Raw genomic sequence first — 26,672 nt, 5'->3', positions numbered from 1 at the left:
AAACTGTTTATGCTGAGCTAAAAAATGAGTCTTCGGTCCTGAGTCCAGAACAGCCCTAGAAAGTCTGTTCCAGAGTTAAATTCGTAGTTTAGAGATGTTTCTGAGGTGAAAGAAGGCGCTGGTAATGTGACAACTAAAATCTATCAGCAGAAATACATAAAAATCACTCCCCAGAAGACAGTCTGGAAATGAGACCGATGTCATTATATTTGTAATTCTCTTCAGTAGCTTCATATCAACGCTACACTGCTGACGAGGTTTATAGACATGACACCAATCCAACAAATGGAACCTTTTATTAGGAGGTTCTGATTTCAGTATAAATCACACTACACATTTCCTTTAGAAAAATCGTTATGTACACTACAGTGCTGACGAATTAAAACAGAACCAAAGAAACCCTTGATATAAATAAGCTCTATGGAAAAGCCTGTAGTCTTTTAAAAGAATTCTGTCATCTTACAAAAAATATATATGTCCATATCAGCTCTAATACGACTAAAGCCTACAACTGAAAATATATTATTTGAGGACTTGTTTGGATTTGAAGTATTTTCTCAGTGCAGCCGAGCCGAAGTGCTTGGATATTTCACAGTTACGGACAGGCACTGAGGAGCGAGTTACGAGCTACATTTGCCATGTTGACAACCAGTAACAGAAGAGAGACAGATGTAGATCCCGTCTTACAGAAGTCATGGATTCTCTGCCCTTGTCCGATTACAAAGAAATAAAAAACGTAGACAGTAGAAATAAAGTGATTGAATGAAGCGCCGTTTGAAAACCATTCTGTACAAATCAGTATAAAAAGTCTTTGTGTGGTTCATGCGAGTGAGCTCTGACAGCCTTTGGGTGCAGAGAGTCTGGGGGGCGGTCTGGCCTCAGAGGGGGCGTGGCCTGGGGCAGGGCCAGGGGCGGAGCAGTCCAGCTGATTGACAGTCCAGAGCTCAGTTTGGGGCCAGTTTTGCTTATTAGTGTGGAGCGTGTGTGTTTGGCTGTGTTCGCAGAGTGTGTGGGTTTGGTTATGATAATAGGTTGCATGGGTTTGGTTGTGTTAGTAGGTTGTGTGGGTTTGGTAGCATTAGTGGGTTGGGTTGGTTTGGTTATGTTAGCTAGTTGTGTTGGTTTGGTTGTGTTAGTAGGTTGTGTGGGTTTGGTAGCATTAGTGGGTTGGGTTGGTTTGGTTATGTTAGCTAGTTGTGTTGGTTTGGTTGTGTTAATGTGTTGTGTGGGTTTGGTTGTGTTGGCAGAATGGCTGAGTTTAGTTGGTGTTGAGGACGTGTGGCTAGGTTTGGGGACAGAGGAAGAATGGAGATATCTGGATGCAAAGGTGTGTGTGTGTTTAGTTGGTGGTGACATATGTGTGTGTTTGGTTGGTGCTGGTGTGTGTTTGGGTGTGTGTGGACCGGATGTGGGGTGGCGTGGTGGGTGTGACGGAGCACTTGGACATTCTGCCGTATGGTGCGCTTTGGGTCGGCCATCAGAGGAAGAGACGAGAGGCGGTGTCAAGCTGTGACTTCCAGGAGGAGGCTTGGGCGATCTGTCAGCGAGCTGCTCCACCTGCTCCATCTTTCTTTGTGTTACGCACGGTGACTCTGGCGCTGGCCTGAAGTCTGTGTTCACAGCTCTGCCGTTCTCGCCAGTCGACTCCTGCTTGATGTGCTGCTTCAGCTCCGCTCCTTCCTCACGAGCCTCCTCTTCCTCGGGCAGCTGATGGTACTGTTTCAAGCGCACGTGCCAGGCGAGGCTACACACAGCCGACACGCTCTTGAACTGGTGAACTACGTTGCGAGGGATGAAGTAGATGTCGTTATCATAGAGCTGGATACGAGCGTAGCGGATTCCCTCTCGCCTCAGCTGATTGAGCTTAGCATCATCCACCCACTGCACACACTGGAGAGAGAGAGAGAGAGAGAATGAGCAGGACACTAATCAAACTTGTCTACTTTTTTGTTATTTGGACTAAAATACCTCTAAATCATAGCTGTGTGTGTGTGTGTGTGTGTGTGTGTGTTTGTAAGGAACTGTAATGATTCACACACAGTGGCAACATTCTGACATTGCTGATATCTGCTCTTCAGGACTAAAGTGACTGGTCTATAAAGACTTGTCATGTTAGTCAATTTTAACTAACCCATGGTGAACAGAGGTGTTAGGGTTAGGCTTGGATGGTTGTTTCACAGTGAACTATTGCAGGTCGCCGTGTCTTTGGTTCGTTTGGGCTTGGGTCATGATGAGAGCCACTTTATGGAGTTAATAAAGTGGAAGGTGTGAATTTGAATACATTTAGGTTTATTGTGAGCTTGACATGGCATCCGGCAACACAAATGCACTGCACAAACAGAAGGGAGACTAATTTCTGACCTGTGTTTAAATACATTATTAATAACCATTTGTTCAGTTCAGTCATCAGGAGTTAATTCGTTTGTCAAAAGCAGTTGTCAATCTCATAAACTATTGTATTGTAATGTGTACCTGACTTTCAAGTAAGAGTTCAGAGCGAAGTATGACACATGACAGTCAGACGTCAAACACACATCTCTTCCCACGCCTGGACTGCAGTGCTCCAGATTGTGCACTAGCGAGGGTCTCACAAAGGGTGTATTCAGCAGGTCAGTACAGGAAGTGACCTCACCTGAGACAGAGGCGGCTCATACAGGTCTAACTGCAGCCGCTGCACCACGTCAGGGAAATCAGCCGCATGGAAACAGATCACATCTTTGGTTACGCGTGGAGGATCAGCACTGTGAGGAGACACAAACAGTTCAGATCACACCAACAAACCACAGCACAACCTTCTGCTTCAGTCCAGTTTATTTCATTGTAGTTATTTTTTCAGGCGAACACCACTGCATTTAAACACAGACTAGTCCCTCTGGCACTGCAGGGTTGTATATTATTGAAAACAATTGCTCAAAGAGTCACAGGATAATTAGGTCCTCACACACACATTACGGCATTGCTTCCGGCTTTCGCTCACACACAGCTCGCTCCGGGACTGAACAAGTTTAAGTCAATGAAATTGTAGTCACATTTTCGTAATTCTGTATAATGGTTAAACTGATAAATTTATTTTTGCACAAAATTAAAATCGTAATGATTGATGTCATTTGAGAAATTTACTTGTGCATTTCAGATATTGCACTTTCTCCACTAAGCAATAAAATGTGGACACATGGTGTATATCACCTTATTTAGTGTACTGATTTATTATAGGCTTTTTATTATATAATTTAATACCAAATACTTATTCAATCTCTCGGTCCACATTATTAGAACAGCTAAAAAAGTAAGTGCGGTCGAGTAAGTGCATTTATTCATTGATTACAATCACAAACAGTACAGTCGAGATCTCATGACAGAACACAGAGACGCGGTTTTCATTAGCGGCGGCGCTTCCACAATGAGGAGTGAGTGCGTGCGCATGGTTTCCAGAAAACACCGGGCAGAAAATGTAAGCTTCGAACAGCAAACTCTTAATATCTGGCAACAGCGCTCATGAAAGCTTGCGTAGTAGACAGGGCCGGATAAACACTAAAGGCTAGGTGGACCTGAAGCCCCGGGGCCCAAGCAGGGAAGCTCATGATTGGTCGAGGAGTTGATTGACTGGAGCGCCAATCGCGAAAACAAATGTGAGATAGTGACGTTCAAATACACAGTTATGTGTCAGAATGCCGTCTTTGTGAGTTTCCTCTTCAACACATGAATGTTAATAGTTAAAGATCAGATCCTGGCATTATATGATTAGATCTTCACCTAAAAATGAATATAATGTCATCATTTACATCATTTAATGTCATTACTGTATTTTATTTTACCTTTTTGTTTACCAGTATTGTTCCAAATATATTATTTTGTGATCAACAGCAGAGGGGAAAGGTTTAAAACAACAGAAGTTTTATTTTTGTGTGAACTATTCCTTTAAAGCAGCCTAATGTAGCCGACACCATTTGTGCGATGTAAATCAAACATCAGAAAGAAAATCACTTACTGTCCTTGACTGAATCACTTTAGTAAAATAAGAATAAATGTATACTGAATTTATATAGTGAAGACTATTCAGTCTATTTGTACATTTACCTCTTAGAATATATTTCTTATTCATTAAAAAAAATATAAAAAAGTATGTTGATTTCATATGTATCTTTGTTCTATTATAATTTGTGACAGTTTATTTGTGTTCAGTAAGCTTCGTTTTACTTTGGCTAATATATATATATATATATATATATATATATATATATATATATATATATTTATTTTTTTTTATTTTTTTGTGATATTGAAATTGGAAATTGGTAACAAGAAATTTCAGTGAATCAAAAAAATTTAATTGCATAAAAATCCTATTTATCATTTACACACACACATATTTTTTTGTGACGGTGGGGCCCTGCAGTAAGTCATGGCCCCGGGGCCCAGTGAGCTCTTAATCTGATGCTGTCTGTAGAGCAGTATGCTTTAACATTGCTAACTTTTTATTTCTTCAACAAAATTGCATGTTGACAGTGTCATATTTAATGTTTATTGACCTTATCATCATCTCGTCTTCATTATGGGAAAAAAAGCTCGTCAACAAACATTTTTCGTTATAGTCTTCTTCGATGAAATTAACACTAGTGTGTGTGTGTGTATGTGTTATTGAATGAGTGTGTGTGTGAGTGAGTGAGTGAATGAGTGCGTGTGTATGTGTGAGTCTGTCAGTAAGTATGTGTGTATGTGTGTCTGAGTGAGTGAATGAGTGTGTGTGTGTGTGTGTATGTGTGTGTGTGTGTGTGAGAGAGAGAGTCTGTAAGTGTGTGTGTGAGAGAGTGATTGAGTGTGTGTGTGTGTGTGTGTGTCTGATTGAGTGAATGAGTGTATGTGTGTGTGTGTGTGAGAGAGAGAGTCTGTAAGTGTGTGTGTGAGAGAGTGATTGAGTGTGTGTGTGTGTGTGTGTGTCTGATTGAGTGAATGAGTGTGTGTGTGTGTGTGTATGTGTGTGTGAGAGAGAGAGTCTGTAAGTGTGTGTGTGAGAGAGTGATTGAGTGTGTGTGTGTGTGTGTGTGTGTGTCTGATTGAGTGAATGAGTGTGTGTGTGTGTGTGTATGTCTGATTGAGTGAATGAGTGTGTGTGTGTATGTGTGTGTGTGTGTGTGTGAGAGAGAGAGTCTGTAAGTGTGTGTGTGAGAGAGTGATTGAGTGTGTGTGTGTGTGTGTGTGTCTGATTGAGTGAATGAGTGTGTGTGTGTGTGTGTGTATGTGTGTGTGTGTGTGAGAGAGAGAGTCTGTAAGTGTGTGTGTGAGAGAGTGATTGAGTGTGTGTGTGTGTGTGTGTGTGTGTGCATGTGTCTGTCTGTAAGTGTGTATGTGTGTGTGTGTGTGTGTGAGAGAGAGAGTCTGTAAGTGTGTGTGTGAGAGAGTGATTGAGTGTGTGTGTGTGTGTGTGTGTGTGTGTGTGTCTGATTGAGTGAATGAGTGTGTGTGTGTGTGTGTGTGCATGTGTGTGTGTGCATGTGTCTGTCTGTAAGTGTGTGTGTGTGTGTGTGTGTGTCTGAGAGAGAGAGTCTGTAAGTGTGTGTGTGTGAGAGAGTGATTGAGAGTGTGTGTGTCTGAGTGAATGAGTGTGTGTGTGTGTGTGTGTGTGTGTGTGTCTCACCCTTCCCCGCAGCGGACAGCTTTGAGCACCCCCACCGCAGCAGTGGTCTGGCGTTCGAACCCTTGACCGATGTGGTCAGCATGAGCTCTGGTCCGGTCCTCAAACAGCATCTCTCGTGGCTCACTGGCTCGCGGCAGATACTGAAGATTCTTTATTTCATTAGTCGACCTGCAGAAAGAACTAATTATGAATTTCATCATCATTCCATAACAAATGACACACACACACATTCCCTGTTCACATCAATGACACTACGTTACACTCTGCAGGCATCTTCATATGTGTGTGTGTGTGTTTGTGTGTGTGTTTGAGACCCAGAGTCATTCGAGCCCTGATGTTTTGATCTGAACTTCTGGAGCTCATGATGATGAAGCTATGGACTGAGATTAGACGGCAGGATTATGAAAGAATGAGTTCTGATGTCTGATAGGGCTGTGTATCGGCAAGAATCTGGCGATACGATACGCATCACGGTACAACAGATTGCGATACAACAGATTGCGATACAACATTGCGAATTTGCGATGCACTGCGATACTGTAAATAAGGCAATATATTGGGATATTTCTTATTTTAGGAATAGGATATATTTTTAGGAAACTAACATTAAGAAAACACCACCATATGCAAACCATAGCAAAAAATATGGGGGGGGGGGTATTCAAGAATTCTAAGATTCTTTAGTTAATGTATATGTATACATTTATTTTATAAAAAGACCATATATATTTTAAGACCATGCATTTTAAGGTTCACCGTTAAAATTTACAACTGTGGCAATGCCATAACATTTTGATCTGAACAAAAAGTTACATCTGCTTAATATAAATGGAAAAAAATTGCAGGATTCCTGTTAAAACAATAAAAATAAAAATTGTAAAACAATAAAATAAATAGAGATGTTGAACATTCTTAGAACCTTTCCACAGGTTTTTCAGTTTGTATTTATGATGTGAGCACCGCCTCATCTTCACAAAACGCCCCCATCACGAGAGAAAGCTGGAGCCGAGGGGCCACACGGGTCCCGGGGCAGACATTGGCACCAAAGCCCTAAAGACGGCACACTTCAGCTTTGTACTTCGAGGCAGGAACTGGAACAGTTCTCTCTTCCTCTATTACTGGCAGCGAACTAGTGACGTGCCTTAATGCTAGTATTACCAGTCACTGTTTAAGTTCAGAGATGAAGACTGCCATCTAGCGGTCTGGAAATAGACTCAAAACGAAACAATTGTCATCTTGTATGAATTATTATTATTATTATTTTTTTTTAATAAATATTAGGGATGCCCCGATCATGATTTTTCATGGCCAGTTCCAATACCGATTTGTAATTTATTTTTATCTTTAAGCAACAAACAAGAAAGAAGGAAAGTGTGCATAAACTAGATGTTTATTTGGTATTTAATAGGCCAAACCAGCTTTTGGTTATTGAAAACAATAACTGTAACCATCTGAAATGAACGGCAGTAACTGCACAGTAAGCAGACTACATTTAATACAAACACACATGCTACAGACATCAACATTTAGCTTTTGTTTTTCAATTGGGTTGAAACTACAGAGAACTGGCCTTAAATGAAAAGATTAACTGTAACCATGTGAAATTAAAGGCAATAACTGCATAGTTCTACAATCCACACAACACAATCAACACACATTCAATAAGATGTTTCTTACTCAGCATTCAGTATTTTAGTTTTTAAATGATTTTTTTCTTTTCTTTACCAGTGAGACTAAATATAAGTCTATGTAATTTTATGGTTAAAATAAAAATAATCATCCTATACAGAACTGACTGTATAGTGTAAAAGTCTGGCTTCTGTGTAAAAGTTCTAATAAAAAAAAATAAAAAAAATTCAGTTTTGTCAGTTTAGTCCGTTTTTCGTTTCTCATCTAACACGTGAGAAGTTGATCTGAACATCTCTTCACGGTTTACTCGTGTTCAGGTGCGGACCGCAGCTTTAGAGCGCGCAGGAAAGGCTCTTATTTGTGTTTCAGAACAACAACGGCTGTTCACTTCCTGTTATCTGTGCCTCAGACGTGTAGCTCTGTACTTCCAGAACTGATCGGCTGCCCGTGTCCTGCGCACAGATTTCGAAATACTTCCACACAGATTACACAGCGAACGATTACAATGTAGTATGTGCAGGTGGGCGCACTTCCGGAAAAATCAGCCGAAAAAAGACTAAAAACCCATAACGATTTATGGCCGGTCAACCGGTGCATCCCTAATAAATATCGATATTCTATTTTTGAGAATCGATACAGTATCGCCAAACAAAATATTGCGATACGTGTATCAATATTTTCTTACACCCCTAATGTCTGATGAGAACGCAGTTAGACAGAGCTGAGATACACACACACACACACACACACACACACGAGTGAAGTTTGCTGCTTTACCGTTTCCGTTTGAAGGGAGACTTCGGCATGTCTGTGACCGGGATCATCTGCTCTCCGGGCCGAACCCACATGATGGGCCCATCGTCGCTCTCTGTCGGGCTCTTCAGCTTCAGACTGGAGAACGTCCCCCATGGCAGCGTCCGCTACACACACACACACACACACACACACGGGTCAATATGCTGCTTCCAAAAGAAAAAAGTGTGTGTGAAAGAGAAACATGAGGAAAACACACCTCCAGGAAGGGCGACTTCTCCAGCATGTTGAGGAACTCTGGGAAGTAATCTCCCACCTCCTCGTCCACGGCACCCACCAGACTGATCTGCCTCATCGCTCCGGCGCGGTACGTCCCGTGAGAGTAACTCCTCCGCACCTGGACACACACACACCTCTAATGCCATGGTTTCTGGAACTTATTTGTCTGATAAAACTCCAAAAAAATCTCTTGAAAGACAATAAAGTTTATTCGGAGCAAAATTCATATCTGAAGTGAGTTGAGACATTGGCTTGTTTTTCATCTACAGCAGGGTTATTTAAATCTTGCCCTGGAGGACCAATACGGTGCAGGGTTTGGCTCCAACCCTGATCAGTCACCTGGCTGTGATCTTCTAATGATGCCAAAAACATTGATTAGCTAACTCAGGTGTGTTAGGGTTAGAGCTAAACTCTGCAGGAAAGAGGATCTCGTGGTCCAGATTGGAGGATCCCTGATCTAGATGCACCAAATGATTTAATGATTAACATGCAAGATAAATAATATACAAATGTACTTAACTAAATGAGAACCGTGATCTACAGGTCATGATTTACAACAATTAGTTCCTATTTTTGCATTGGTCTGAAGTCTAACAGCAGACAGAATGAATGAGAGTGTAACTCCACAGTCTGACAGCAGGTGGCGCTGATGGAGCAGCAGGAATAGAGCCGTTTCCACAGCAACCGCTGTAAACAAAGCATCACTGCACTTACAAACACTGTTTTTAGGTTTGAAAATGTGAGGCGCATCGCACTGCTTTTTTTTTGTCTTTTTTAATTTAGGAAAACTCTGAGTGTTCTGTCAATCTACTCTATTGCACTAGTGCTCTAGAATCTTTGATTTGCTGTTAAGTAAACGTTCATATTACCAGACACTATAAACACTGCGGTTCATGAAGTCAGCTCTCGGTCACCTGCAGCAGCCACCAAACCTAACCCTCCCTAACCCTACCGTTCGATTGGACAATGGAAAAAATGCTAATTAAAATGGAGATTTTCTGCTCAGTTGATTTTTTTTTTCAATTCAGATACTCAGAGCATTCCTACCAAAACACAAGGAGCGGCAGGCGGCTACAACACAAGGCGCCTGGACTGCACATAAACAGTGTGCAAAACACCAACTGCCGATATAAAACAGTTTATTAAAAAAAAGAGACGTGAGCTCCCGCAAGATTCGGTCCCACACCTGCTCACTCCCACAGAACCATTTGATCCTGCTCCCACCCGCAACATTCATGTTTTGTCCAACTCTCCCACCCTAAAAGGCCCTCATAACAGCAACCTATAAAGATTTTTTCAGTACATCCATGAAATTTACATTAAATAGCTCTGTAACATCTAAGTTCCACAGCATCCCAGTATAAATGCTCCTGATAAAATAATTTAAGCTAAGCATCAACATTCACAAAGCACTGTAACAGAAACACTAGCATGGGCTGCCGTGTGCATGGTTGGGCATGGCATGAATGCAGCCAGCGCTTCCTTTATTATCAACGTTTCAGAAGGTGGGGCATAGAGGAGAAACAATGTACAGTATTTTTTTTTTTTTTTTACTTTAAACCACATAAACATATAGCATTACACCAAATACACAAAAGAATGTTCTTTTCAGCAGCATCTTATGAGCCCTTTAATCCTGTTATATCGTAACACTTTTTTCTAACTAAATTTCAATAGCATGATAATACCGTATACCATGATAAAAGCATTCACAATTAATCACGACATTAAAATTTTATACCGTCATATGCCTAAATGTATGAGTCCAGAGATGAGGACGGTGAGCATTTTGACTCAAGTACTAGAGTAAAATCATACACACACACACACACACACACACACACACACACACACACACACACACACACACACACACACACACACACACTCACACACACACACACCGGTCAGAAGTCTGTGACCCTCCGTCTGTTAAGCTGTTTTAATCGCCTAAACATACAAGCTTGATCACATGATCATAAACACAAACATAAACAGAATGCTATTAATAAACAAATGATGCAGCGCCAGGGAAGCAATAGTTTTTCCACTGTTTGGACGGGGTTTTAAAACTGTCCCATTTTGTGACTCACAGCTGAAAATGAGCTACCTACCTTAAAATTTTAACAGTTCCTGACTTCAGAGTGTTTGTTACACACACAATTTGTGTGTATTTGAAAGAAGACCATTTGGGCTTTACTGTCCATCATCAATGCTCAAAAAGATAAAGTTATAGACACTAGTGTTGGGCGATATGGTCATTTTTCAAGTCGTCATATCGTCAGCCCGTGAGATGGATGATACACGATATAATCGTTCATGTGTGGAGCAAGAGAGAGACTCTTTGTTCTTGTAGCAGAACTATTTGGTGTTTTAAACCGCGTAGGTGTCCGAGAGTCTGTGGAATCACCAATAATTGAAAAAATACTTTCAAACATACTGATGAACTAACGTTAAATACATAAATACTGTATTTAAAACAGCTAGTTCATATATATTCAGAAGCAGCTGTCATATCACCGTCCTGTGACAGATTATTCACATCTGCGCACGGAAGTTATCAGTCTAATGTTCTGCAGAATCAGTCAATGGTGAAAATCAATAGTAGATTTAAAGTCCAACAGTTTAACACTAATATTGGACATAAACGAACACGTTAAATATCAAGTATTCAAATATAGGTTAGGTCTTCAGATTTATTGTCCACCAGTTCCCGAGTTTAGGCTCCAGTGAAACTCCACAATCATGGGAAGGAGGAGGCGGGAACCAGCGGACAATCAGACTAAAGCTTTAATAAAATAAACACAAAACAGAGTGACAGCCCCTCGCGGATGAATGTCGCGCACAAAACCAAGATACAAAATTTTTATTTGTCACATACAAAATTATATACAGCATCTATAACCAGCAGTGAAATGAGAGTCAGGTCCACTCCATGGACAGTGCAATTATTAAAGAAAACAACACAGATTAAAATATACCTAAATATAGCTATGTAAGAATAAAATAAAAGTAAACAAAAATATAAGAATAAAATATAAAAACGATGTATATTGTAGAATTAAATATAGAACGCAAAATAATGTGCATGAAAGTAAACTGTAGTTTCCTGCTTCTCAGGAACAACGTCACAAAACCCCATCATTTCACCAACAGAGAGAAGTTATCAGAAAACTAATAAGAAATAAATCACGTGAACATGCGCGATCACACACGAACATGATAAAAGCAGCTGTTTGTCTGTATGCTTTGTTAAATATTCAAACTCTAAAGCATCGATGTTTTACTATAGAATAAGTGATACATTGATCATAATGAATTAATTTATCAGGACTCAAGATTAATCATACATAAATACATTTATTTCTATTTTATTTATTTTTAACACTTAAGCGTTATGAAAATAGCGTGCTTATTCAGTCGAGTCTGTTTCTCTTTATTTGTAGCCTATAAGTCACATTTAGAATGAATGATAATATCTCTATTTTTATAAATGCTCCCGAAAAAAAAACATTATTTTTTTTTTATGATAGGCTAACATGGAGCTAAATTCTCGAGAGGAGACTTATGACAGATAATATAAGTTAATAAATAAATACACGATTGTGATAGAGAATAAGAAGCTGACGTCTGATTTCTCCAAGTGGTTGCATTTATCATGTTTTCTTTGGTAACGTTAATGTTTAGCGTGCATAGTCTTTTGCATCGCTTATAAATATATTTGCCTTGTTTAGTGATTATAATCCACATCAGATCAAGTTATTTCAAACATTCGCAGCTGACTAAAAGTGAGGTTTAAGCTCAACTTATTTTTAAAAGTCTTTAATGCTAAAGTTATCTTTCTGAAATGATCCGCTCTCCAGACGCAGAGAAACTCCTCCTTTGTTCATAACCCCTCCTCTAGCCCCAGCTTGCCCGCTTTGACCCAAGGTTTTCGTCGGGCCAGAAAACCCTGACCGTTGGCCCCGAGGAAGCCCCGGTGAGGCACGATCAAGAACCGGAAGTGACAGTGGAATCACGACTGCCCTGACACGCACTAGCACGCCTGGTTTAAGATCGACAGTGGAAACACGGCTAGTCATCTAAACACCGGCCTCGCTCCGTTCCCACGGCTCTCGCCCCGCTCCACTCGACACAATCAGTATTGTACACTGGGAACTGAACCCACAACCTTCTGCGCTGCCAACACAATGCTTTACCATGGTGTATTAAAACACACAAGACATGCTTGTTCTGTGCATTTTAAGCACATTTTGTGTGAAATCATGTTTCTTTTGTCCATCAAAATGTAAATCTTAATATTTTTCTTAGAAGCTGTCAATATGATTTATACGATTGTTTTGTGCCTGTGTTCCTCTTGTGTCCTTGTTTAAAAAATTTTGATTTGTGATTTACTGTCCGTTTTTGTAACTGAAGACCCGGAGCAATATAAATTATTTACTCTATTTTAGCTAATTGCTAAGTGAGAATATTATGTTTAAGTCATTATTTGTTCTCTAAGGTGAACATGCCAAGCGTTCATAATATTTTTATTAGGACGAATGTTGAAGATGTCAGTATGTTTCACCTGCAATATTGTGTCTATAGCTCCGTTTCTTTAACTGTGGAACTGAAATTAAATAAAAGGCATAAGTTTCTCACTTCAATCGTAACTGAATATTTAAGTCCATATTTACAGAAGTTGTCAATAATTAATGAATAATTTCTTATGTACATAACTCCATTGTAACTTAAGATCCTGAGCAATATAAATTGTTTGTTGTTAGTTTGATTAAATTTTGTTATAATTTTATTATGGCAATTAAAAATTAAAAACAAGGTAAAATGAGTAAATCTTATACATATTTTTAATTTGTGATTTTCTTTCTAGTCATAGGCTACTCCAATTTGTGTTAAAACACACTATACATGCTTATTCTGTGTATTTTTCGCAAGTTTTATGTGAAATCATGATTATTTTGTCCATCAAAAGTGTGCTTTCACTTTATTTGAGGATCAGCATTGCAGCAAAAATAAGTATAAATAAGTTTAAGTTATTCCATAACGCAGGGGTTCCCAAACTTTTTAGCCCGCGACCCCATGATAAATGCGCTGCGGCCCCGCGACCCCTCCCCCCCCCCCCCCCCCCCAAAAAAAACACCTCTCCTCGCGTGAAATGTACAGCAAATCGATTTTATGCCCAGTCTCAAAGCACACGAAGTTATATTTTATTGTTCTGCGTGCAAAATCAGTGTTACAATTCTGCATGAGCTGCTCGATATCCACCTGTTCTCTCTCGGAAAGTAACTGTGCAGCTATGTTGGGTTGAACTCATTCATTATTCTGCCATCAGGAACCAGTCGAGTAAGTCTGAGCTGCTCACACGCGTGCTCACACCCGTGCGCGCGCGCACACACACTCACGCACACACACACACACACACACACACTCATGCTAATCCGTTAGATGTGTCACTTTATGCTTTCCATGGTGACGCGTCATTGCTTGTCACGTGACATACCGCAGCAACAACAGAGCTGAATGAATGATCTGCTTTTGTCATTTTTCCTTTTTTATTCAAAATATTAACAAATTTGTTAGATATGGCATGAAATAGCTGATATTCCGATTGTCAAATATATGCAAGTGGAAGTGTTTTGTTGTTTAAACACCTTTATAACGATCGCGTTAGTTGAGCTGTATGCGCGATGGGCGCCGCCATCTTAGTTTGTGCCGCAGACGCAGTTCAGAGAATCAGATCTGTTGGATTTACAACACGTGAATTCATCCACTTCTCCCGAAATACATAAAAGTAAGTGGCTGGTGAACTGGGAGAATAATGGAGTAAACTTTAAAGTTACTTACACAATGTGTATCTGATATGAATAAAATGTGTCTAATTATAATGAAAAAGATTATTATTGCCTCTTCCTTTGACATCAGTGTGTATTTTACAAACTCTAAATGTATTGTTTTTTCTAGTACTTATATGTCTGAAACCTAAAATAAACATTATGTGGTTGAAAACACTGAAAAGTTGTGATGACAGCTCTGAGCGCACTTGTCTCTGGCTCAGCGCCAGCCAACTCGCGAGAGCACATTTGAATTTCACGTCATGCACTGACCGGTGTGGTCGTACACTCCAGGGACTAGCCTAGACTGATCACACCGGTGTGATCGTACGTGCGATGCGAAAGAGTTAAATTACTTGAAACAAAAATATATAAAGCCTATATCGAAATCATCTCGCGACCCCTGCGCCGGGGTCCCGCGACCCACCGTGGGGTCGCGACCCCTACTTTGGGAACCACTGCCATAACGGATACACACAATAACCTTCCCCGAGGAAATGAGACGTAAACAAATGAATATGCAGAGCTAACTCTCAAGATGAGATTTATGACGATTAAAATGTTACTAAATAAATACATGATTAGGATAGAAAAGAAGCTCTTGTCCGATTTCTTCAAGCAATCACATTTATCATCTGTACTACTGTAAGATTAATGGCTAATGTACACAGGCCTAGTCTTCTGGATTGCTTATAAATATTTAATGGTGATCAAAATCAGGATAAGGTTATTTCAAACTGCTGTCTGAAGGTGAGTTTTGAACTAAAATTATTTAAAAACCCTTTAATGCTAGTGTTTGCTATAAACTTTATGAAATGATCCGCAGCGCTGGGGCTCTCCAGACGTGCAAAAACGCTTTTGTTTACAACCATTCCTCTAACCCCAGCTGACCCGCTTTGGCCAAAGGGTTTCGCCGGGAAACGTGACTGGGCCTGGCACGCCCACTTCTGGCCCGACAATGGAAACAAGACTATTGTGTGGTCACGTGATCACTCCAGTACAGTGAGCTCTTCAGGAACCAGACGAATGTGAAGTGAGCAGTGCATGATGGGACTGATGACAGGTCTGACTCATCTCTGCCTGACACACAGCAGAACAAACACAGCTAGCGCTCGCTCGGGCAGGGTGTCCAGGTGTTTTATTGGTCATGTTTCCATTAACAGTACAAACGGAGGAAGAGCAGACACTGTTTTTAATGAGAAGATTGCCAAACATCAGACCTTACGAGTCGACCCGTCTCAGTGTTTCTGATAAAGCGTGTGTGTGTGTGTGTGTGTGAAAGAGAGAGAGAGAGAGAGAGAGAGAGTAACAATCCTAAGAGCTCACAGGTCACAACAAACACACAAAGACACACAATCAAACACAATGTCATCTTGATCTGCACTCACTGATCTGCTGCAGAAACAAAGCTTTTCTGTTCATTCGAACCGGATGATTCCAGTCTAGCAGCAAAGACAGTGTAGCAAAAACAGAGCTTCTCGTCTTCACGGCTACGCTAACGGTAAAGTACAATACACCAGCTACAGTCATCAACTATAACTCCTAACAGATCAAGCAGAACCAGCTCTGGATCAGGTTCTGTTTAACTCAGTCCAGGTACTTGTCATTTCTCGACTGGACTACTGCACACTCTTCTGACTCTTCGATCATGTTCCACCTGTTCTAACGAGTTTACACACCATCCAGAACCCAGCGGTCAGCGAGTGAGTGACCCTGTGTGGCACCCTGAATCCCTCACAATATTTAAGACTCGTGAGCACTTCATCGCTTCCAGCTGCTTCTTTACTGTATTACTAACAGTGTTGCCAAGTCCAGTTCCCCCCCCCACTGTATACTGTAGCTGCGGGTTGAAGCAAAAGCCCTCGCCCAATCCTTCAGGTCATGACTTTAAAGGCCATGTTGCAGGCTAAACAACACTTTCGATTAATGGGTACATAAATCACTCAAGATATGTATTTCATTTTTAAAATGTCTCAAAAATGGTTTTTGGTATTAACGTTGTTTTTTTTTACGCAACTCGGTGATGACGTCACGTTGGGGAGAAGTCGAGGAAAGGTAGCCTCAGTCTAGTATGATGCCGCGTTCCAGACAACACGTAACCCGTGAAAGTGCACTGGAACGGCAGTCAAACCCGTGACTTCCCACCCGTGAACTTGGGTCTCGTACTAGATCGATGTACTCCGAGATCTGAGGTCACACAGCACGCGAAACAACGATGGCAGCCCCTAGGAATAATACTGCCTACGCATGCAAGTGGTACACGTTGAAAAAACGAATTTAGGTCAGTGTAAAGTTGCAATAAAATAAATAATCTAGTTCCAATTCCTTGTGCTCAGAAAGTTTGGTGTAACCTGGAACGGTACAAAGTCGTTAGTAGTGGTATGAAATCGTGATTACGAGCTCAAAAACCTGCCTGGAACGCAGCATCAGAACTAACGTTATAGCGACTGACGGATGAGGAGGCAAGAGCCAACATGTATGATCGCCCGCAGCGGTGTGATTTCGATCGAGCCAGCCGTGAGAGGGCAAATGAGGAACTGCCAGGAACTGATGTCCGTCAAAGCCTATGCATGATCCGAGGAGAATGAGTGGAGAGTTGGTGAAGTGTCCTGGTGAGTCATTTAGCATCGCAGCAATGAGCACTGGAGCTAGTCTACGAGCAGCAGTGCACAATAACGACACACACACACGTAATTTTATTTATTTTTTACTGTCATTGAGCAGCAGCCGTGTTTCCACTTTCTTTATATCTAGTGGCAGTGATCATGACGTTAGTTCAGAGAAGTACCGGTAACCTTTGTCATAGTATCGTAGAACTGGTAAACTTTGTCTTTGTCATCTAGAAATAGAAGGCATCATGCTAGCTATATGGACGTTTCTAAGCATTTATCTCTTCCTCCGGTGAAAATGTTGTAGCAAACGTAGCCGTGTGTCTGTCGCTGTGTTTGACAGGAGCTTGTGTGTGTGCTATCCCATGGAAACCGCGCTGGAAAGCTTGTGCTGTAAGGAAGCGAGTGCGTTTGGGTCGCTGTTGGTCGATATCTATCTGTCTATCTATATATATATATAGATCTATGTATTTATCTGTCACCTGCGCTATCTGAATACTCTCGTCTCTCCAGTCACTCTCAATGCTCTCAAGGCGGCTTTGGTAAATTCTCTCCCCAACGTGATGTGATGCAATGCATTGTGGGGCAAAGGAGACCGCTGTAAGATCGTACCTACTTTTTCATATTATATTCCGTTTTGTGATGCCCAACAACATAAAATACAATGGATAACAGTTTAATTGTTTATTACCAACAAGCAAATTGCACAAATTCGTAAAAAAATTAACCTTGCAATACGACCTTTAACCTTCAACCCCGGAAGGAGGATTTGACCCCACAGAATGTCATTTTGATAGCAAGTTTGCTCCACACTATTTTTGAGTAGCAAATTGTATATAGACGTAGACGTATGTAAATGTTTATGTAGACAAACACACCACATTAGAGCTGAATCTTCACTGGAATCATGATTGGATTCTTCTCAAACAATAATCTACTGATGTTGTCATGATACTAACATTTCAGAAGTCATTACCAGTCCAGTGAAAGGCAATGACTATTCATACCACAAATAATAAAACATTTTAAATTGTTTGAGTACTTTAAATATTTAATTAATAAAATTATATAAGTACTTTAAATAGTATTGAATAACAATAACAACTCTATGCAGTTGAGTAATTGTCGAGTAAATACTTCCCACTACATAAAAACATTACGTTTATCTGGGGCCTCGTGAATGAACAATGTTTAATAGAATGCAAACGTACAAATAATTGATGATGGTGCACACATAAAAACCAATAACAGAATCGTGTGCATACATTGATTTCTAAATACTAATGTGCAAAATGTACTTTTGAAAACAGATGTTGTGACTGCAGCACTGATCTGTTCTTCTAGTCGGTCGCTCATCTCACGCTCATGTACTGTCTGAACCTACAAGCACCCAGCAGTGAAACACATCTACTAACCTGAGCGTGGAAGTTTGCCATCGTAGTCGTCTCGATGTCCTTCTTCCCCAGGATCTCCATTTTGACAGGCGAGTTAGGGAATTTAGTAGAGAAGTACTCCAGGAAGTCTGGGAGGTAGGAGGCGGCGCCGTGGATTATACCCATCACATAGTTAGCGGCTCCATCCTGGTCCTCGCTAAACGCAAGCGTCACGAACTCCTGCGCGAACCTCTGCATCTCCACGAGAGACAGCACAGACAGCTCCTTGCTGTAGGCGTGAGCCACCAGAGCGCCTCCGTTTGGCTGGTGCTCCACATGAACCAGACAGCCGAACTCCAGCCGCTCCAGCCCGGGCGGTTTAGTGGCTCTGACCTCACCGTCTCCGTCTGCTGCGCTCACGCTCGGACCACAGCTGTGCTCCTGCTTCAGGCCGATGGAGCTCACAGCGCCGCCCTGCTGGACTGGAGCCGGCGGCTTGGATTCTGAACCAGATTTGGGGAGATCAGAACACACCGTCTGAATAGATTTGCTGTACATCTTAGGCCGCTTTCGCTTTTCACCTTCTTTGTGTTTCTTTTTCTTTTTCTTCTTGATCTTTTTCATCAGCAAATCCTCAGCAGAGTCTATCTTCGGCTTCTCTCGGTCACCTACACCACAGGAGAAAGATGATTAACTTACACAAACATCCTCAGAACGAAACTGATTTGACATCATAGCAAACTGCAGACCAATCCCAGCGTTCGCGGCCCGCATAGATTTGATGCGCTGTGACATTTTTGGAGAGGTGCATTTTCAGGCTACGCCGTAGTTTTGAAGCAGAACTATAAATCAGCCTTAAAGGTTAGACATCTGTGAGACGTGAGCTTTTGTTAGTCAGGTACATGTTTGAGTAAATACACTAGTCGAGCACTCATTCAGAGACAATTCGCTAAAACTCTGTACCAATTATCCCACATGTCCACAAGCATCACAAATGTGAACCTGGAGCATAAAAGCAGTCATAAGTAGCACAGGTATATTTGTAGCAATAGTCCACAATACATTGTATGTGTCAAAATTACAACCCTCTACAGACACCTTGGCAACTGAATCACCATTGGTTAGTAAATATTTTAATTTACCTCCCCACACACACACACACACACACACACACACACACGTATATATAAATATATATGTATAGGATAAATGTTTGTTGATGGCAGTTTTTAAATATCTGAAAGTACACTCTTAACATCAGTTAGTGATGCATTATAATATGATAATCAAGTATAATTTAATGATAGAACTTTAGTAATTAGAATTTTAACTTGATAACCATGTTTGAATGCATATTAGTCCATTGAACATTTTAACTGGACTGGTGGTGGTGCTTTTTTGGTCATTCGGTAGCTGACCCTACTAATGCAATCATGATAGAAGCACAATCAGAATAATAAAGGTCACATGTAAACACATCAATTGGATTGAATTGGCCACATCTGACTAAAATTTGGATTGGATTGTAAGGTGTGGTTTATTCCTTTTGTAATCCGAGCAAGAGGACATGTAAACACTTGATCGGATTAAAAACCAAAACTGGAAAATACTGACATAGAAATAGCGTAATGACGTATATGAAGCGTGGAACGCACCGTCCTTCCTGGTGAATAAAGTGTCCCGACATTATAAACCTCCCCTTTCACTCCGCGTCTGTGAAGTGGAGCAGGACATCATCCCACCAGACTTTGTTTAAGACTCTCATCAACAGACGACTGGTTTTGGGTAAGAGACTTTTTTTCTCTTTCTTTTTTTTTTTTTAAATAAGCAGCACAATGCATTTTGGAACTGTCCCCACATTACCCTCTATTGGTCTAAAATAATTGAGAATGTGAGACTTCCAGCAGATCCAGTAATGTCACTATCTGGTGTTGTACCTATAGATATTTACATTTACATTTATTCATTTAGCAAACGCTTTTATCCAAAGCGACTTACAGATGAAGACAGTGGAAGCAATCAAAAACAACAAAAAGAGCAATGATATATAAGTGCTATAACAAGTCTCAGTTAGGTTAACACAGTACACGTAGCAAGGGGTTTTAACTAATATAATAAATAAAAAGAAAACGGATAGAATAAAAAAAATAAAAGAATAGAGCAAGCTAGTTAGAGGTCTTTACACATATACACACACACACACACATATACAATTGCATAATAAATAAAAAGAAAATAGAATACAAAAAGATTAGAAATGTAGTTAGATTTTTTAAAGAATAGAATTAGAATAGTGAGTGTTAAAGTTAGAGGGTCAAATAAAGATGGAAGAGATGTGTTTTAAGCCGATTCTTGAAGACGGCTAAGGACTCAGCTGCTCGGATTGAGTTGGGGAGTTCATTCCACCAGGAGGAACATTTAATTTAAAAGTCCGTAAAAGTGACTTTGTGCTTCTTTGGGATGAACAATCAAGCGACGTTCACTTGCAGAACACAAGCTAATAGAGGCACATAAGTCTGAAGTAACGAATTAAGGTAAATGGGTGCAGAGCCAGTGGTAGTTTTGTAGGCAAACATCAATGCCTTGAATTTTATGCGAGCAGCTATTGGAAGCCAGTGCACATTGATAAACAGGTGTGACGTGTATTCTTTTAGGCTCATTAATAATTAATCTTGCTCCCGCGTTCTGAATTAATTGTAAAGGTTTGATAGAATTGTCTGGAAGACCTGCCAAGAGAGCATTGCAATAGTCCAGCCACAGAACAAGAGCTTGAACAAGGAGTTGTGCAGCATGTTCCCAAAGAAAGGGCTTGATCTTCTTGATGTTGAATAAAGCAAATCTGCAGGATCGGACAGTTTTAGCAATGTGGGCTGAGAAAGTCAGCTGATCATCAATCATAACTCCAAGACTTCTAGCTGTTTTTGAAGGAGTTATGGTTGATGTGCCTAACTGGATGGTGAAATTGTGACGGAACAATGGGTTTGCTGGAATCACAAGCAGTTCTGTCTTGGCAAGGTTAAGCTGAAGGTGATGGTTCATCATCCAGGAAGAAATGTCTGTTAGACAAGCTGAGATGCGAATAGCTACCATCGGATCATCAGGATGGAATGAGAGTAGAGTTGAGTGTCATCAGCATAGCAGTGGTATGAAAAGCCATGTTTCTGAATGACAGAACCTAATGATGCCATGTAGACAGAGAAGAGAAGTGGTCCAAGAACTGAGCCCTGAGGCACCCCAGTAGTTAGATGTTGAGACTTGGACACCTCACCTCTCCAAGATACTTTGAAGGACCTATCTGATAGGTAAGACTCAAACCATTGAAGTGTTGTTCCTGAGATGCTCTTTGCCAGTAGGGTTGATAGGAGGATCTGGTGGTTAACCGTGTCAAAAGCAGCGGACAGATCAAGCAGGATAAGTACTGAAGATTTGGATTCTGTTCTTGCCAGTCTTAGAGCTTCAACAACTGAGAGCAAGGCCGTCTCAGCTGAATGTCCACTTCTGAAGCCTGATTGGTTGCGGTCAAGGAGATTGTTGTGTGTGAGAAAGGAAGAGACTTGTTTGAACACAGCTCGTTCAAGTGTTTTTGCAATAAAAGGAAGAAGGGAAACTGGTCTGTAGTTCTCTAAAAGAGATGGGGGTGGGTTTCTTAAGTAGTGGAGTTATACTTGCCTGTCTAAATGATGAGGGAAAAACACCAGTGTTGAGGGAAGTGTTGATGATGTGAGTGAGTGCAGGTACAACTTCAGGAGAAATGGCTTGAAGGAGATGAGATGGAATAGGATCAAGCGGACAAGTAGTAGGGTGATTAGAAAGGATGAGTTTTGACACTTCTGCCTCAGAGAGTGAAGAGAAGGATGTAAATGAGTGTAAGTTTGCTGGTGATATGAGCTTGACTGATTGTGGTGTGGAAAATTGTGCACTAATGGGTTTAATTTTATTAATGAAAAACATTGCAAAGTCATCAGCTATTAGAGATGAAGCATAAGGAGGAGGAGGAGGACAAAGAAGTGAGGAAAATGTTTTAAAAAGCATGCGAGAGTAAGATGAATTGTTAATTTTGTTATGGTAGTATGTAATTTTAGCAGTGGAGACATTAGCAGAGAAAGAAGATAGGAGTGACTGATACACTAAGATCAGTAGTATTTTTGGACTTGCGCCACACCCTTTCAGAAGCTCTAAGCTTAGAACGGTGTTCGCGTAGAACATCAGATAACCAAGGGGCAGAATGGGTGTTACGGGCTGGTCTGGAAGATAAGGGGCTAACAGTGTCTAAACAAGATGTAAGAGTGGAGCAGAAGGTATCAGTAGCACTGTTAGCATCCAAAGATGCAAACAGTTTAGGGGAAGGAAGTGAAGATGAAACCATTGCAGATAGCTGGGAGGGTGAAAGTGTGCGTAGGTTATGTAGAAAGATGACATGTGGAGGGGTAAGTGATGTGTCAGGGATCATGTTGAGGTTAAGAGTGAAGGGGGTCGCACACCGGACGAGAAGCGCAGCGCCGCGTCGCGTCGCGCCACGTCTTTAAAATTCGAACACATTATTCTCTATGTGAGTACACACACCGGCGGCGCCATTCGGCGTCTGTCCGCGGCGCCCAGCTACGACTCAGAACGCTGTTCAAATTTCTGCCGCGCCACAGAGCGCCATCCGCATAGTTTTATATTAAAAAACCCAGATGTTATAAACTGAAACTGAAATTAAAGTACAGCACACTTGTTTCATTCAAATAAAACATTACAAAGTGTTTGGTTACGTTTTCAGCAGCACAGTTGCCTAGACAACAGATACAACAAAACAATAACAGACTTATTATAATAACACAGATTCTTTTCATTAATTAACGTTAAAAACTCAGCTTTTATCAATTAAAATCATATATTTAAAATAATAATAATAGATGAAGTTAAAACTCTCCCATCTTGCTGCGAAATTGAGCTCACGCATATAGAATGTGCGCGTCCAGTGTGCGATACCTCGAGTTGTCCTACATGTGGCGCGACGCGACGCGGCGCGTCTCGTCCGGTGTGCGACCGCCTTGAGGAGGAAGTGATCCGACGTGTGCAGTGGAGTAACCAGAAGATGATCAGTAGAGCAGTTTCGTGTATAAATAAGGTCCAGTTGGTTGCCTGATTTGTGAGTAGCAGTAGTTGACATTCGGTTGAGATCAAAAGAGGCAAGCAGAGAGTGGAAATCAGCAGACAGAGGTTTATCTAGATGAATGTTGAAGTCTCCAAGCATAACTAGGGGAGTACCATCCTCAGAAAAGGTTGAGAGCAACACATCTGATTCATCCAAAAAGTTACCCAGTGGTCCTGGGGGTCGATAGACAACTAAAAATGTATTTTAAAAGGGTAGGTAACAGTAACTGAATGAGATTCAAAGGAGCTGTTGATACCCAAAGATGGTAAAGGATTAAATTTCCAATCATTAGAGATGAGCAGACCAGTACCTCCACCTCTTCCAGTCAAACGGGGGGAGTGGGAAAATTAGAAATTATTGGAGAGTGCTGCAGGTGTAGCAGTGTCCTCTGGTTTGATCCAGGTCTCTGTTAGAGCCATGAGATTAAGCTTTGAATGACTAATAATAGAAGTAATGAAATCGGTTTTGTTTACAGCAGACTGGCAATTCCAGAGACCAATAGGAAAGATAGTAGTGTATTAGCAGATATAGGCAAAGTATGCAGGTGGTTAAGATTGCGCTGTCTACATTGTGTGATGCGTGGTTTACGAGTGGTAGTGATAGTAGGGATCTGGAAACACATAGTAAGATTTGGTTATAAACAAAAAACAACTGAAACAGAAATGAAACAAGGAGAAGGAAAAAGAGATTAATCAAAACAATACTTATATCCCCTGCCGGTGTCCCTGCCCGGTGGAGTCTCACGGTAGAGTCGATGGTCTTTACACTCTTCGGTCTTCACACGAGGAGCGCTTAACTGGAGGGCTGCTGCGACCACTGCCGCGGTATACTAATCTTTTTTAAACCCGACAAAACGGAAATTGAATTCAGCTGAACGTACTTTACTGTTTATTACAACAAAGGTCTAAGCAAGCGCACAACACTGACAACGTATGCGATAGAGTACGAGACCAAACGTTATATACATATATAGATTTACATTAGAACAGCTCACAAATTAATGTATTGTGTTTTGTGATGCTGCTAGCTAGACAAATAATTTTACTAAACTGGAAAAATAAAATCAAAACTCATAAAAACCTTCTTAGATGCGTAATGCAATATTTACAATTGGAAAAAACTAAATATTCTTTAAGGAAGAAAGAACAAACATTTTACTCAATTTGCCAACCTTTTATTAATTATTATAACAAGTACATTTGGACAGCCCTCCTGGTTTGATATATTTTTACTTAATACTTCAAGTGTGTGCAGGATTTTTGCTTTGGCTGTGTTTTTTTACGTTTTGTTTTTGTTTACATTCATACATATACATAATGTACATATGTAAGTGAAAAGTAAGCAGCACAGCACAACAGTTCATGAGCTGATCGTCACCCAATTACACCTAATTACATTTTTTTTTTCAGTTATGTTTATTACCATTTTCCAACGGTTTTATACAAATCACTTACATACAGGGGCGAAAATCTCATCTAAATGTTGGGGGGGGACAATAAACAACATTTCTCATGAGCAAGTTTTGAAGGGGACACCAATAAAATAGGCAAAATTGTACTTAAGGATAAGTGTACAGAGAGGAAAGCCTTACTATTGCATGGAGACCGTTCCATTATCCTTCTCAAAGTTTCTTTCTGGTTCAATGAAAAAGCTGACTAAATTGACCAAAACATTCTTCAAAACATTATAATTTTTTTTTTTGCAATGTTTTTGAAGTTGTTTACACAATCAAGCCACCAAAATACAATGGAATTTAACCTTAACTTCAACTTTTATTTATTTATATAGCACATTTAATAGCAATGTTGTTGCTTCACAGTTATATTTAAAACATGCATATATAAAAGCATTTGCCATGCCTAGCAAAATGAAGGCATACACACTCTTAGACATAAACCCTCACACAACTGTATAGTGAGATTGGTATAGACGTGAAAGAGAGGGGGAAAAAAAACAAAAAATAATAAATTTATTATGACAATGACTGATTTGTTCAAAAAGTGGATTCATTCAGTTAGGAAAGACCTCCTCAGTGTGTTTCTCAAAATTAGTGCTGTTACTGCTGTAGCTTAGTTTTCAGCTTTTTTCGTTGGTGAAATAGAGCTAAAACAGGCAGTATGGTGCCTAAAATGCACTTAATATTAACTTCTTGTTTATTTAATTATTATAAAAATCTAAATCACATTTGTTATGCTAATATCTGGAGAACAACTGCACTTTTTATATTAGATTAACTATATTAAATGAAATAAACTGACCAGTGGCGGCTCGTGGATTTTAAAATAGAGGAGGGGATCCCTGCCAATTGTTATTATTATTATTTGCTTAACCACTTTAAAATGCCTTTTTGGTGGCTTTTAGTCAGAAACCGTAAAGAAAATATATTCAATATCGCTACTCATTATAAATACTTGGTAAATAATCAGCCCAGCAGCTCCGGGAGACGTTCAAACCTTAAGACCGTATAAAAACAGGTTCAAACTAATAGCACGTAATTTACGTCTCTACGATGGTTGGTTGATATTCCAGAAGGGAGGCTAGCATCCTCTATGTTACTTTTCTCAGCACTCCTCAGCGCTGAAAGTGAACACTTGATGCCGATTGGTTCCACTGGCCTCCCCCTCCCCCTCCCCCTCCCCTTCACTTGGTGTAATTACATCAGCAGATTCGCCACATTCGTGATAGAAAAGCGGATCTTTCATGTAATGATATTACAACTGTGAAATTACAAACAAAATTATATACATTCTTAGACATGAACTGAAATGAATAGTGAATTTTATTAACATTAAATCTTCCTCATTTTCACCTCAAAATTTGGGGGAAAACTGTGCCTCCCCTGATGAGCCGCCACTGAAACCGACTAAATCATAGTGAACGCGGGAAAATCTAAATGCGCACCCGCACTAGTCTAATCTAACGTACAAGACTTGTATATGCGTACACTATGGGTGTGTGTAAGATGTTATTAAACAAGCTAGGTAAACGCCTGTATAAAACAAGGGTAAACAATGTTATAATCGCTAACAGCGCAGACTACATCGGTGACAAAAGTAAATTGGTACACAATAATATTTTTGGACACGATTTATTAATGTTTCAGCATCATCTATATTAAAGAGAAAATAATCACGTCATCCGATGTTTAATGTGAATAAAGTAAGCTTGACTAGTTCCACAACTGTTGAAACACGTTGTTTTCTCGCACCGGACTGTGTGTGTGTGTGTGTGTGTGTGTGTGTCGGTGGTGGTGAGGTAAAAGAGGAGCAGGCAGTGGACCAAAGCACAGTGAGGCAAAGCAGGGGGAACTCGAGCGGTTTAAAACTTTTTTTGTTGTTGGTCCATTTGCATTTGTATTGTTTTACTACTTACACATTTAGTTTAACTATATGTCATTATATTATTTACAATACACATATTTCA

At 40.4% G+C, this 26,672-nt stretch overlaps 1 protein-coding gene across 2 annotated transcripts in view; it reads right to left on the bottom strand.

Annotated features, from left to right (window-relative positions):
• Positions 1-277: 277 nt before the first annotated feature.
• LOC113088319 (round spermatid basic protein 1-like) overlaps positions 278-26,672 on the bottom strand; it is a 39,474-nt gene continuing 13,079 nt past the window's right edge. Inside the window, exons 3-9 of one of the 2 annotated variants that reach the window (XM_026255750.1) lie at positions 18,691-18,777; positions 18,152-18,612; positions 8,277-8,414; positions 8,042-8,184; positions 5,636-5,803; positions 2,633-2,741; positions 278-1,890 (exon numbers count right to left, since the gene is read on the bottom strand). In XM_026255750.1, coding sequence (XP_026111535.1) covers positions 796-1,890; positions 2,633-2,741; positions 5,636-5,803; positions 8,042-8,184; positions 8,277-8,414; positions 18,152-18,612; positions 18,691-18,777 — 2,201 coding nt within the window. In that variant the 3' untranslated portion in view covers positions 278-795. Of the gene's footprint in view, positions 1,891-2,632; positions 2,742-5,635; positions 5,804-8,041; positions 8,185-8,276; positions 8,415-18,151; positions 18,778-26,672 lie in introns of both variants that reach the window. The other variant, XM_026255749.1, reaches the window with a different exon arrangement.

The sequence above is a fragment of the Carassius auratus genome, unplaced genomic scaffold (assembly GCF_003368295.1).
Source record: "Carassius auratus strain Wakin unplaced genomic scaffold, ASM336829v1 scaf_tig00046060, whole genome shotgun sequence".
NCBI classification, from domain to species: Eukaryota; Metazoa; Chordata; class Actinopteri; order Cypriniformes; family Cyprinidae; genus Carassius; species Carassius auratus.
The sequence above is the reverse complement of the archived record's forward strand: the minus strand, read 5'-3'. Positions and strand labels throughout refer to the sequence as shown.